At 36.8% G+C, this 12,655-nt stretch overlaps 1 protein-coding gene across 17 annotated transcripts in view; it reads right to left on the bottom strand.

The window, feature by feature from the left end:
* The window catches only part of SYNE1 (spectrin repeat containing nuclear envelope protein 1), a 322,241-nt gene that overhangs the window by 111,278 nt on the left and 198,308 nt on the right, over positions 1-12,655 (bottom strand). For all 17 annotated transcript variants that reach the window (XM_074862820.1, XM_074862818.1, XM_074862830.1 and 14 more), the window contains 8 exons: positions 11,698-11,863; positions 10,937-11,092; positions 10,573-10,725; positions 8,211-8,393; positions 6,568-6,705; positions 5,068-5,253; positions 2,448-2,570; positions 156-342 (listed from right to left, as the gene is read on the bottom strand). In XM_074862820.1, coding sequence (XP_074718921.1) covers positions 156-342; positions 2,448-2,570; positions 5,068-5,253; positions 6,568-6,705; positions 8,211-8,393; positions 10,573-10,725; positions 10,937-11,092; positions 11,698-11,863 — 1,292 coding nt within the window. The remainder of the gene's footprint in view (positions 1-155; positions 343-2,447; positions 2,571-5,067; positions 5,254-6,567; positions 6,706-8,210; positions 8,394-10,572; positions 10,726-10,936; positions 11,093-11,697; positions 11,864-12,655) is intronic.

Genomic DNA, 12,655 nt, shown 5'->3' with positions numbered 1-12,655 from the left:
CCCCCAAAACACGGAGTCTGAAACTTAGTGGGGAACTTCGCAATGGTACTACATGGAAAAGAGGAATGCACAGAGATATGAATTTCTCTGTTTTCATCACAATTTGTATGGCGCTGTTCAAGTTACGCAGTCATATTTACAGGATGGAGTTACACTTGCCTGCATGATGTTGCACTGCTGAATGGCAGTGTGCTGCAGGCGGCTGGCCTCCTCCTGGAGTCGGAGGGCACTGTGGCACATGGGCAGGCCGGTGACCACCTCTTCAGGAATCCTCAGGGCACTCTGACAGATTTGTACTGCCTGAACTTTCGGCTTCAGTGACTCCATTTCAGACAACAGATGCTAGAAACAAAGTCAGTGCCACAATAAGCCAGATCTGCAGAACTCCCAGAGCATTTCATGCAGCAAAAGAAAAATAATTATGAGTTCAAGCACTAAAACAAACAAATTTGATTATCTGTTTTCCAAATTTAATAGAATCAGGACACACTTTGTCTGGAGTTGCTCATTCTGAACTGAATATTATTTCAAATATTAGTTAAGCAAAAAGCCCACAGAATAGGAATAAACATAATTAACTAAAAAGCATAGTAGTACCTATTTCTAAGTGTCTAAGTACAAAAATAATTGTGTTAATGTATTTCAAAAAAATATCTTTACAAAATCCACAAATCAAAGGGGCATAGGAGTCACCTATGTATACACATATTTTAATGTTGAGATCTGAGCGGAATTCCCTGCTGAGACACAGAAGCACATTTTCAAACCAGCAAATGAATCCCATTGTGTTCACAGCCTTCCTTTGAAAATACAAGCCATGGCTGAAAATGTTGCTTAGAATTCAAAAGGCAATCAAACAGAAACAAACACAGCTACACTGAAATCTTTTCTTTTGAATAATCATGCGCTGGATGCCTTTGTTAATAGTGTCTATTGCATTCACAATGTCCATTCAAGCTGTCTGTTCATATGCATAAGGGTCTAAGTGCAATGACTGGAGAATAGATTTCATCAGCATTCTTTTTATCTTCATTGGGGAGTTTAATGTATTCACAGACAGAAAAACAATTAAAAAAAAGAAAAAGGCAAAGTTGATAAAAATGGCCTTAGCACATTGGAAAAGGATTTTAAATTCAACAGGTATAAATCAGCTAGACAATGTATGCAGCAAACAGATAGAGAGACTGGTCATCTCCCTCTCCCTATACCATATGCAGAAACATAGCTAAGTGGGTCTGAAGTGCATACTGATGAGAGGAGCATGGTTTGCTCTTCATTTCTGTGCCTTCATGACATATGGTGGATAATCTAATGAGAGATTTGGTATAATGACGTATTTATCAGACATTACTGGTGAGGCCTCTCCTCTGGCAGGCCCCATACTGCCGGCAAAAGGTGTCTTTATTGTGCAGTCAGCACCCAGAGGTACCCTGGGGGCTGCATGCGAGGCAGGCACTCTCTGAGACCCTCTCTCTGGTCTGGTGAAACAGGTGGGCAGGGGCTACAGCCCCTTCCTGTACAAAAGGAAGGCATACTAAGAGACCTGCTGGAGCCAGGATGAAGAATATACACAAACAACAGTGTAAACTCCACATTCCTTTACTCTTGTGGTGGGTGATGTGTTTCGCTTACACTCTTCAATGCCATATTCTGAAATTTGGGTGCAAGTCCCTAGAATAAAGACTGTGTATTTTAATCAAAAGGGAAAGCTCTGCAAATTTATCTTTCATCCGTATGTTCTTCTGCAGATTTTAACCCTAAAGTGGACCTGTTGACATGTAGTTTTCACTGGCAGACTAAGACAGTTAAATCTCTATATTGGCTTACAGCAGGAAACATTTCTTAAGCAATTTAGAAAGCTGTAACTTGGGTTATTTTTCTTGTCATGAGTCTGAGACCAAAAATAACAAATTGACAAGTCTCTATAGTAGGCCAAGTGCAATACAGCAAGCAACAATATCTTATGAAGATAATTCATCTAAACATACAAAAATGTAACTGGGCTTAAGGAAAACCAAATTTTCTCTTAGCTTTCCAACTGACTGTTGAGCAAGCTAGCAACACACTATCTCATTGCATCTCTATCTGTACAATGGTGTAACAACCTAGACTTCCTTTTGAAGTACTTTAAGAATCTGTTGATGAGAAGCACTGGATAAGAACTGAGCTTTACTATTATTATTATTATGGATTAAATGTGGATTGGATGCACATTTCTCAGAATTACATCAACCTAAGAACAGACTCATAAAGAATTATACTTCAACCATTCCCTTTGAGGGAATCATTTTCCCATTCCATCCCTTATTACCTCGGCAGTAAATTTGGGCTAGACTCCAAAACAATGACCCACCTAAGAAACACTACAACTGATCTCACCAACATTCATTATTCTTTGGGTAAGTTCACACTACTCAAATGCTGACTTTGAGGTCCTGGCTTTTTACCTGTCTGTGAGAAAGTTGTTCTTTCAAGCTCAAGTGCCCGAGCTCTGGAGAGGTCAGTGTAGCTTGGGCTTGCTCCAGAGCAGCCTGCAGGACTCTCAACTCAACTTCAAATTTCTTCATGTCCTGTAACACAACACATTTGATTCAGGGATAAATTAAAAAAAAAAAAAAAAAAAAAAAAAAAGAGAGAGAGAGAGGAAAAGAAAAAAATCACTATAAATATATCTGTCTGGGTTTTATAGCTACGTCCCTTATATACAGTGCCAAAACTAATTCATAGTTTTAAAAATTAATTTTAAATGTTTAAAATATTGGTTAAAAATACCAGTCATATGACAGTCTAGAAAAAGGTGACTCAAAGCCAGAGTTATTATTTTAAGTACTTCCTCAATCGCAAATACAGCACGTACTTTATAAAGCTGATTTCATAAAGTTCAAGGCCTAGAAAGGAACTCAAGACGTCCTCTAGTCATCTTCCTGTAATAAGACCAGACATAACTGTCTTATCTTTACAGACTGTTCTTAAAGACCACTAGCAGTAGAATCCCATGTATATCTAGACAATGTATTCCACTATTTCCGTACTCTTTCTTTTGTAGAAAGTTTTTTCTGATGGCCTGACATAGTTATCTTTCATTGCAATTTCAATCTTCTACTTATTATCTCATTAATAGCAGACAAAAAGAACAAATTATTTTTATTCTCTCTGAATACATCATGTTAGGATAATCCTTTTTCATGCATCTTTTCTACAAGTTTATACACATATCACAATCGCCACTATCCTCTGTTCTTTCTCCAGTCAGTCCACATCTTTTTTCAAGTGCAAAACTTGACACAGGTGAAACCCTGCTAGTGACCAATAGGTAGAACAAAAGAAATACTTCACATACCTTACAATTATATACTTAATTTTCCGCATGGTGTTTGGATTTTTACAACAATGTGGCATTGTTCACTCATTTTTCCATGATCTGCATTACTAAACTGAAGACCTTTCAAGAGGGTGCATCAAGCCAGTAGTTCCTCATTCAGAGGAAAACATGCCTGGTTCTTCCTGTCTAAACATAATAATTTGCCCCTGCTTTTTGAATAGCAGTTGAATTTTTTTTCAGGTAGCCCCTGTACATTTGGTGTTGTCTAAACATCCCAAAGCCATGATCTAAACCACCATCCAACTCATTAATGAAAATACTGAATAGCACCAGATCCAAGGGAGAATCCTGCAAAACCCTACTTGATGTATCCCTCCTTTTAGGCTCTGAACCATTGATAATTATACACCAGGTAAGTTTTTTAGCCAGCTTTACACCTACCTATTGTATTTTTAACTAGATAAGCTTATTAACTTTGTTAATAACAATACCATCTGAAACATTATCAAAGATATATGACATAGTGTACATTTATGTACAAATCTATTACTTTCACATTAAATTGGACACTTTTGATATGATTTTATTTCTTCATAAATCTATGTTGGCTTCTATTCATCTCCATGTTTTCTTATAACAATTTCCAAATAGTTTATTCAATTGTTCCAGTATTTCTCAGGAACTGAAGCTAGTCAGTTTCACTTCTACTATGCTTGCTTGTATTCAAATCTCTGGCTTATTCCATGAAAAATAATTAAAAAAATAAAAGTAAAAGCCTTCAGCTCAAAAACTGTGGTTTACTGATTTGTGCTTTTGTAATGGAAAGAAGTCTTCTTCAAAACCTGTCTGTTACACTGTTATGGCTGCTTCAGCTGCAGCATTTCTGCTATGTCCTATAAATGTTGTGAAATAAGAGTCAAATGTAGAGAAGTATGATTTTTGACCTTAGCTACGATTGTCCTAACAATTGGTGACAGCCTATTCTCTTAGTTGCCTTTAGGTATTTTCCTATTCAGTAGTGTGTAAGTAGCAGGTGACAGCAGAAGAACGCCTATAAATATACTAATTACACCATTCCAATATTCTTTTTTTTCCTGAATTTTTGTATCAATGAAAAAAAAAAAAAAGAGAAGGTGATTTTTTTTTCCTGAAGGTAAGAGTAAGTAGAAAAGACTTCTGTGCTTTGCCCTGTGTCTTGCACTGGTTTACCATGCCCTCAGGCATTACACAGACATAACACACATTTACATTAACAATCTATATGGAAATGCTGCACAGAAATGTCAGGGACATGAAAAAGCACATTCATTCTTTTCATTGCACTCCCTTGTAGAGGTAGGTCTTACATTATGGAATCCTGGTCTGGCCCAGTACTGATCTGAATTAATAGACAGCAGGCTTTAGATATCTTTTAAGAGAAAAATAAAGGAAATGACACAGTATAAGGGCCAACACAGACACTTTTCAAGCATCTAAACTTATAGGTGCTCAGTGCCATTTGATCCCCATGATCCCCAATACATCCATTCAGAATGGGCAGATATTACAGGACCTGCAGGAATATTGTCCCTGTCTGGAACAGCACCTGAAGGCAGTATCTCAAATGGCACAAGATATCTAACTTTAGACAACACAATTATACCCTTTATAGACCACAGATAATCTGCACTGCTAATACTCTCAGAAACATGATGCATACACCACCCTAGCTGTCAGCTAACATTAGAAAAACTGCTTTCATATACCTTGGCAGCATCTTGGAGATTTGGTAGTCGCACTTTGATAACTTGCTGTAATTCCTCTGTCCGCCGTCCCAGTTCCAGCACTTGCTGTGACATTCCTTCAGTACAGTATACGCTTGCCAGATACTCAATTCTCTCACTCATGGCCTCAAGATCACCATGAATCTCTCCAGACTCATCAAGCATAGTCTAGATGGAATGCCAGAGTTGAGCTTCAGATTAAACATATCTTTAAGTATATTCCTGTTCTGCAGATCCCTCAATTTGTACACATCTGTAATCTGTAAACTGATGATTAAGTTCTACTGTTTTCCTGTAAGGCCTAGGCAATATGCTTAATTCTGAGTGTATGCTGAAGTGTTTCAGCTTATGGAGACTGGGAAACAAAAGAGTAAGTCATGAAGCTTCAGCAGTTGTACTTACCCACACATTAATCCTAGTGTTTTGCTATAACCCTTACCTGTAAAAATATAATATACGCAATGGATAGGTTTGCTCTGGAAGTCTGATGTACCTAATAGGAAGCAGCAGAAAGCACTTGGGTACAGTGTTATAGCAGGGCAGTAGTCATTAATGCTGCCTAAGAAACGGCTACCAAAGTGTTCTGTGGGATGGCATTGGTTAAGCGTATCTCCTCATCAACTTTTGGAGCAGGGAAAAAGCCATAGCAAAAACAAACCAGAAATGCTATCTCCCAGCTATCCTCAGAATAAATTGCCTGGAGGTTCATATTCAGAATAAGAAACCATGACATACTAGATTGACCTGATGTGAGCGAATGCAGCTGACAATTAACTAATGTATATATAAAAAACATAATTGATGCAGTTTTATTTTGGCATTAGTGAGACGTGACAGCTTATGATACTTTGATTTGTTTCATGTGGCCATGTAACACTGGGCAAGCTTGAACCTTATCAAACTGCTCCGCTGATCCACACTTACACATTCCACACAGAACAAATGGCACTGTCAGAGGGACAGCAAATCACACTGATGTGAGAAGTTCACGAAGCACCTGGAAGAAGCTCATCCATTGGGTATCAGTCTGAAAATGTTTACCATCAAATTCATCAGATGAGAACAAAAGCTATGCCAATGTAGTGTAAAGGAGAAAGAAAAATAAAATACCCAAACTGAAAATCATGTTTGGTGAACTAAAATTTTAGAGGAATATTAGCTGCAATGAGGTACTCAGTGTGATAGAATCACAGTGTATCGACACACTATTCCATCAAAAGCTACTGAGAAGTCAATGCACTTGGGAGACCAACTTTGAATCATGTAGTTTTATTCAACAACACATCTTAATTTTAGTCTTCAAAACAACTGTCCAAATCAAATTAGTTTTTAAGACTTCGGGGAACAGTCAAAGAAACCTAGCATTCTAAGACTTTTCTTCAAGAAAAGAAGGCAAAAAAGGTGTAGGAAATAAAACTTCACTGCTTAGAAAATAACATCTTCTATACACTGGCCTTTGAATTTCATAGCTCATATAATCACCTGGTAGGCTTTAAACTGATCACGAAGCTGAGAGGAAGAATTCCATGTTATACTACCGTGCACTAGGATATTTGCTTTCTCAATCCATTTCAATATGAACTCCAGCATCTCATTGTATTCTTCCAAATGTGAAGCAGCCTGGATATAAAAGAAAAATCCGCTTAAGCCTAAGATATACTTCTGTACAGTTCTTAGAGAATGATAAGAATGATTTTATTTCATCTACTGTTTTTAACTTGGGAATAGTTTTAACAACTTTTCCATACTGTTGAATAAAATTTAATTAGTTCTGTATTTATGGAGTTAAAATAGGTCTGCTTCCAGTAACAAGGATATCTATTTCAGGCACTATAAGAATGTAGGTCACACTGGAAGAGTGCACTGATGCTCAAATATATCCCTAGAGGGTACACTTCCTGAATCTATTTCAGCCTCACACAAGTTCCAAAATACCTTCTTGCTCAGTTTGTGGCTCATTGCAAGCCTCCTTCATATAATTTCTTATTTTTCTTTGTCTCTTTCCATGTTAATCCCAAATTGCCTTTTTTTAAAACCTGCTTTTTTCCACTCAGTCTGTCATATTTCCAAAAAGATAAACGTTGCACTTATTTCAAAATACAGGACAAAAACTCTGCTTTCTGATTCATCTGATTTCTATTTAGCAAAGTACTCTTTAGTTCCAATTTTCTTCTCACTTAGCAGGAATAACTTCACTGATTTTCATGCATTTGTCCTGTACAAAGGATGGATCAAATCCTAGGTGACTGAACTGTATTTGCATGCAGTTTGCCTTACGTATTATTTTTTATGATTGGAAGTGGATTTCTTGGTGCTGAACAAAAATATCCTAATGGTTAAATCCCTTCACCAACTACCGTTGACCGAACTCTTACTTTGACAGTAATTTTCTATCTCTCTTTAAAAAAAAATTTTAGAGGAAACTGAAAGGAATGTCATTAAAAAGTTATCTTTTTCAAGGCCTACAGAAGCTTCTTAATGCAGAAAGGAGAACTCATAATTTATAAGGGTATTGATGGCAGAACCACAGAAAACCCATTTCTTTGCTTTTAGCTAGACTTTTTTTAGATAACAACAACTAGCAAAAAAATACATAAGAGAGTTTCAGGGACTTTGAAATGCAGGCTAAGCATCTTTATGAATGCTGAAACGTTGCATATACATTATGCACTAACAGGGCCATTGTATCTAGCCTTTTCTATTGAATCTACAAATTATATTCACCCTCTGTAGGTTGTGACTGGAGCAAAACAATTCTTTTTTTTTTTTTTTGGTAATGCTGCAAGCATAGGTAAATGGTAAGACAGAGGCCCTGAAAATTACAATGAGATACTATTTCCTGGTATGCTACTGTTTGTGAGAAGGTCTATAATCTTTTCAGGGTACCAGAGGAATCAAGCAGCAGATGATTCATGGAAGAAGATGTTAAAGCAGCATCACAGAATTACATCCTCCTGATCTGACCTGTCTATGTCTCTCTTTGAGGTGTGATGCAAGCCCTGACTAGTAATAGGCAGATATGCCCAGGAATGCTCATTCTTGCATAACTACAGGAAAATAACTGAGAAGTTTGTGTGTTCCTTCTCCTTGGGAAAGGAAACAGCAGAAAGGATTTAAGATCATACCTGACTGAGCTTGGCTGCTCTGTACTCAGCCTGCCGTATGGTCTGTTGGTGCAGTGCAGTGAGTTTCCCTATCCTGTTAGCCAGCTGCTTAGCCAGCGGTACGTTCTGCTCTGCAAAGTCCTGGACTGATGCATCTAATTCCAACAGCTGTATATTGCAGCTGTCCAACTCTTCACCGAGGATCTAGACAGAAAAACAAGAAAATCAGTGATCCAGGAAGTGTTAGCCTTCTGATTGATTATTTCTAGTCCAACTTGCAACCTTTATACCCTGTCCAAAGTGTCCATAGTTTGTGCCTTTTTTATTCTGGCTGGAAACCAACAACGCTTGTCTAAGCAGGAAGGCAGAACAGCAGGATGTTTGGTCATCTCTTAAATGTGTGCCATTACTCTTTCTTCTCTGACTTCCTGGCTGAAATGGATAACTGTTTTCCCTACCATAGCAAAAGACTGAGTCACTTCAGAGTGACATTAACTGTTCTTGGCCATCTTTCTGTGTTTGTTTTTGAAATGAATAGTCAGCACACATTGCCATGACAAGGATTTTTATTTATTGGAAAGGGGTTTCATTTTGTTGCTGTCTTAAAATATACCCTTACAAACTCAGAAATATGTAATTGCTCATTAACACATTACAAAAACTTTCATTTTCATTTGAATCTTGCATTTTCATAGCTTGATCTTGACACAGGAGCAGTCTGGATCATGCTAGACTGTTTCAATAGAAACAGATTTTAAAATTAGTTTTTCTTATCATAGTTACAAAGTTTCTGAAAAGTTTTAAAAGGAAACCTAAAAGGTTTTCCATGTTTCTCACAGACTGATAACATACTTATGAGCTAGTTTTTTGGGGAGGGGGTATTGGTTTTTTTTTAATTTGGTTCTTATACCTAAGGTGTTAACAATTCATACAAATAACATAAGTCTCATCAAACACTCTAGCCCCTTTCCAATTATTTTTAGAAATTTAAATTGCAATCATCAGACAAAAATTGATTCAGAACACTGCTCTAGCTACAGGTGCTTCAAGAAGTTACTTTAAGCTCTTCAGGTTAGGGCTGTCCTGGCAAACACACCTTAGAGTGTAAGTTATGATCAACTGTTATGATAATTATTATTCCATGAACTTAGTAACATAACTGTCTACGTGTAGACAAAGACAGATGATGAACTACTCATCTAAATAAGGAGACACACATATTTCAGGCAGGCATAAATAAATGTCTCTACTATAGAAACCATGCAGAATTTATATGCTGTTTAAAAGCAAAGGAAGGACCAGTCACTTGGATTTAAAACTGATTTTTATTTTATTCTTCACAGTCAGTTTCAATGTTAATATAAAAATAACTACTGCTGTAATCAAGGCCAACCCAATCTCAGGAGTATCAGCTGAGCATTGACATAAATGCAATTGAGGGAACTTTACTAAATCTCCAGTGACAGTTTTCATCTATGCAACACAGGAAAGCACAATTCACTGGCTTTCTGCTTAGTTACTGGAATCAAGAAGTTACACCAAATTTAAAGGCATATATTTCAGTGACACCTCCTGCAAAGCAAATGGTTTTGAGCATACTGAGAGCAACTCTTGAAAATAAACAGGCCATTTTTTACATACCAAACATGCCAAATCTTTTCCTCTTTGGTATGTTATGCATATTTTCAGACAGTAACTTGGTCAAGTTTATCTTTGACTAGTTAAAAAAACAAGCCAGACAACAAAAAAAAACCCCACCCTCAACCAAGCCTTCCCCCACCTCTCCTCCCCCCAAAATCCCACACTCTCATATGATAATCCTAACTTGACCATTACACCTCAATACAGATGAGCTTTTCTAAGTGTGGTACATACCTAAGATTAAGAAAACCTACAAAAAGAACCAAGAATCCTTTGCATTACCCTTAACCGCACCAGTAGTACTTTACCTCATTATTGCACCAAATGATATGAGATGGACTACTAGCTAAGTAAAATTCTATTTATCGCAAGTAAAGGTGTACTGTAAAGAATGGTCTTCTCAGTACAGACGGACAAGGAGCAGTTTGGGACCCTCTTGGGCTTTCCCAGATTGCAGTCATACTCATTAGAGGGAACAGCATAACTTTGTCCATCTGACTTGCTTTTACTCTCAATTACGTCCTCCAAGTTCTGTTACTCACTCAAGTCCCTGTATGGGCTAGTTGGAAAAGAATATAATTTTAAAATTTCATTAGTCAACCCTTATTTCTGTCCATTCTTCTGTTGAATTACATTAAATAATGTGTCATGCAAGTCTTCATAAATACAACTTTGGTATGAAGTGACCGTCCCAAATCAGAAGAATTTATGGTGTAACCAAATGAGGCAAGCCTTGTCTTACCTTTTGTTCAAGTTTAGCTTGTCCTATATCATTTGTTTTCTTTTTCAGTTTGGAAAGAATGGCATTTAGTTCATTTGCTATCCCCTGGATTTTCTGACCAAACTCTTGATTCAGTGTTTTGATCTGCTGAGTTTCTCTTTCTTTGGTTTGAATCTGTCAACAATAGGAATTAAGTTCAGTAACCAGAAATCTCCTCCTGAAAGAAGATTAACTTTCATTTAACTTAGTTTAATTTAAAGGAAGAAGGTAATAAAACTACTCTATGTTGTCATAGTTTGATCACACTTGGATACTGTATTTCACTAAGTTATAAAGTCTAAAGAAGGGCTATAGATCTGTAATGCATTTTTCTACTATGCTTTACCTGATCCTGTACAGTTACAAGGGCCAGCCCAACTTCTGCTAAATGAAGAGAGAGTTCAGAAGGCAAAATGGTATAAAGCCCCAAGTACTTATTCTGTTGTTGCTCAGCCATTTTTTCAACAGCCTGGCGATGAGTAGTTACTTCACCAAGGAGAGACTAATGATAGAAAAAATAGTATTAAGAACAATGGGAAAAAGATGTCTGTGTAAACTTTGCAAATGCAGATATTGCATGCAGCTTGCAACAAAGCTAATTGCTTTCATATTCTTAATTAGTTCATTAAAAAGAATTTTATTTTGGGATTCCCTGGATTCTCATTTACGATTGTCCAGTTCTCTGTTCCTTTGTGACCACATGTATATAGAAAATGTCAAGTTTTCAGCACCTCCAGTGAAATGAGTTTCTTTTATTTTGTTGTTTACCGCCCCACCCCAAACTGCCAATATAGAAATGTCACATTCTGTCCATTCACATTCTACAGTTCCCCCATAGTTTAGATGAGAGGAGAAAAATCACTAAACAATATGCTAGTATGCAAAATTGCATAAATGCAAATACTTAAATATATCTTAAATATCTTTAAAATAAGGTATTACAGCCCATCAGGTACTTCATGCTTTATGAATTTGTCTAGCAGCTTACTTAAAAACTAATGAATATTGTCTAATTTGAATTCATAGTGGTTTTGAACTATTAACACTCACTAGTAGATTACAATGAAGATAAATATTGTAATTCAGAAATTGACAAATTTGATATACCTGCAACTCTTGAAGTTGAGTATCCACTTCTACATCAGGGCTTAATAAATATTCTTTTGTTTCCTGGATCCAGGACTTCACAATATTAATCTCTCCTTCAACCTCCTCACGCTCCTTCAGCTCCTGTTTCACCATCTTCACACCTTTTTTCACTTTCTGTTGCATACTTCAGAAGCAAAGAAAGAATAACTATTTTTTAAGAATTAAGTAATGTCTGAAATCACTGCTTTGTCAAAAAATTAATGAAGATAATGATTGATAGCCTCACAGCCAGACTAATAAAAAGCAGAGCAGTGTTGCAACAGACTACTAAAGCAGCACACTAAAATTTCTCATGTTCATTCTTCAGTTCATTCCTTTTAATTAGCAGTTTTATGTATTTTGACATTGAGTGCACAATTCTTTTGAAGAAATGCAAATGTTTACAATACAGACACCTACATCCGAGCTCATCACCACAGGCTGCCCTCATTGCCAGTGGAGGAAGCAGGCAATTCTAGAGCATGATTTATGATGATTCATCATCATTCTAAAAGAAACTTCTAAAATAGGTCAGAAAAACTGCATTTTAGATCTATTTCTCTCCATTAATTAGAGAGTGAGAATTAACCAGTTCAGATATCTATAATCTAAAATAAAGTGAGCTAAATTCCACCCTTATTGATGGGATTTGCATTGGCAGAATACCTAGGCCAAGGCATGGATCAAATATCTGAACACTGTATTTGATCCAGGGACCTAGCTTGACTCTTCCAAAGACAGAATTTCTGCACTTTCCTCAAGAACTTTGATCTCCTGTAAAAAATAGTCTTTTTCAGATGACAGCTCTGTGAAGGATCTACAGGACTACTTGTAGCTCTTATGTACATGGCATGGATCTTTGATATGCCCATATTTGATCTATGTTTGTATAACCTTTCATAGCTGAATCATGTCTTATTTACATGAGCATGACGTC

Source organism: Strix uralensis, chromosome 3 (assembly GCF_047716275.1).
Source record: "Strix uralensis isolate ZFMK-TIS-50842 chromosome 3, bStrUra1, whole genome shotgun sequence".
In the NCBI taxonomy this organism is placed as follows: domain Eukaryota; kingdom Metazoa; phylum Chordata; class Aves; order Strigiformes; family Strigidae; genus Strix; species Strix uralensis.
The sequence above is the reverse complement of the archived record's forward strand: the minus strand, read 5'-3'. Positions and strand labels throughout refer to the sequence as shown.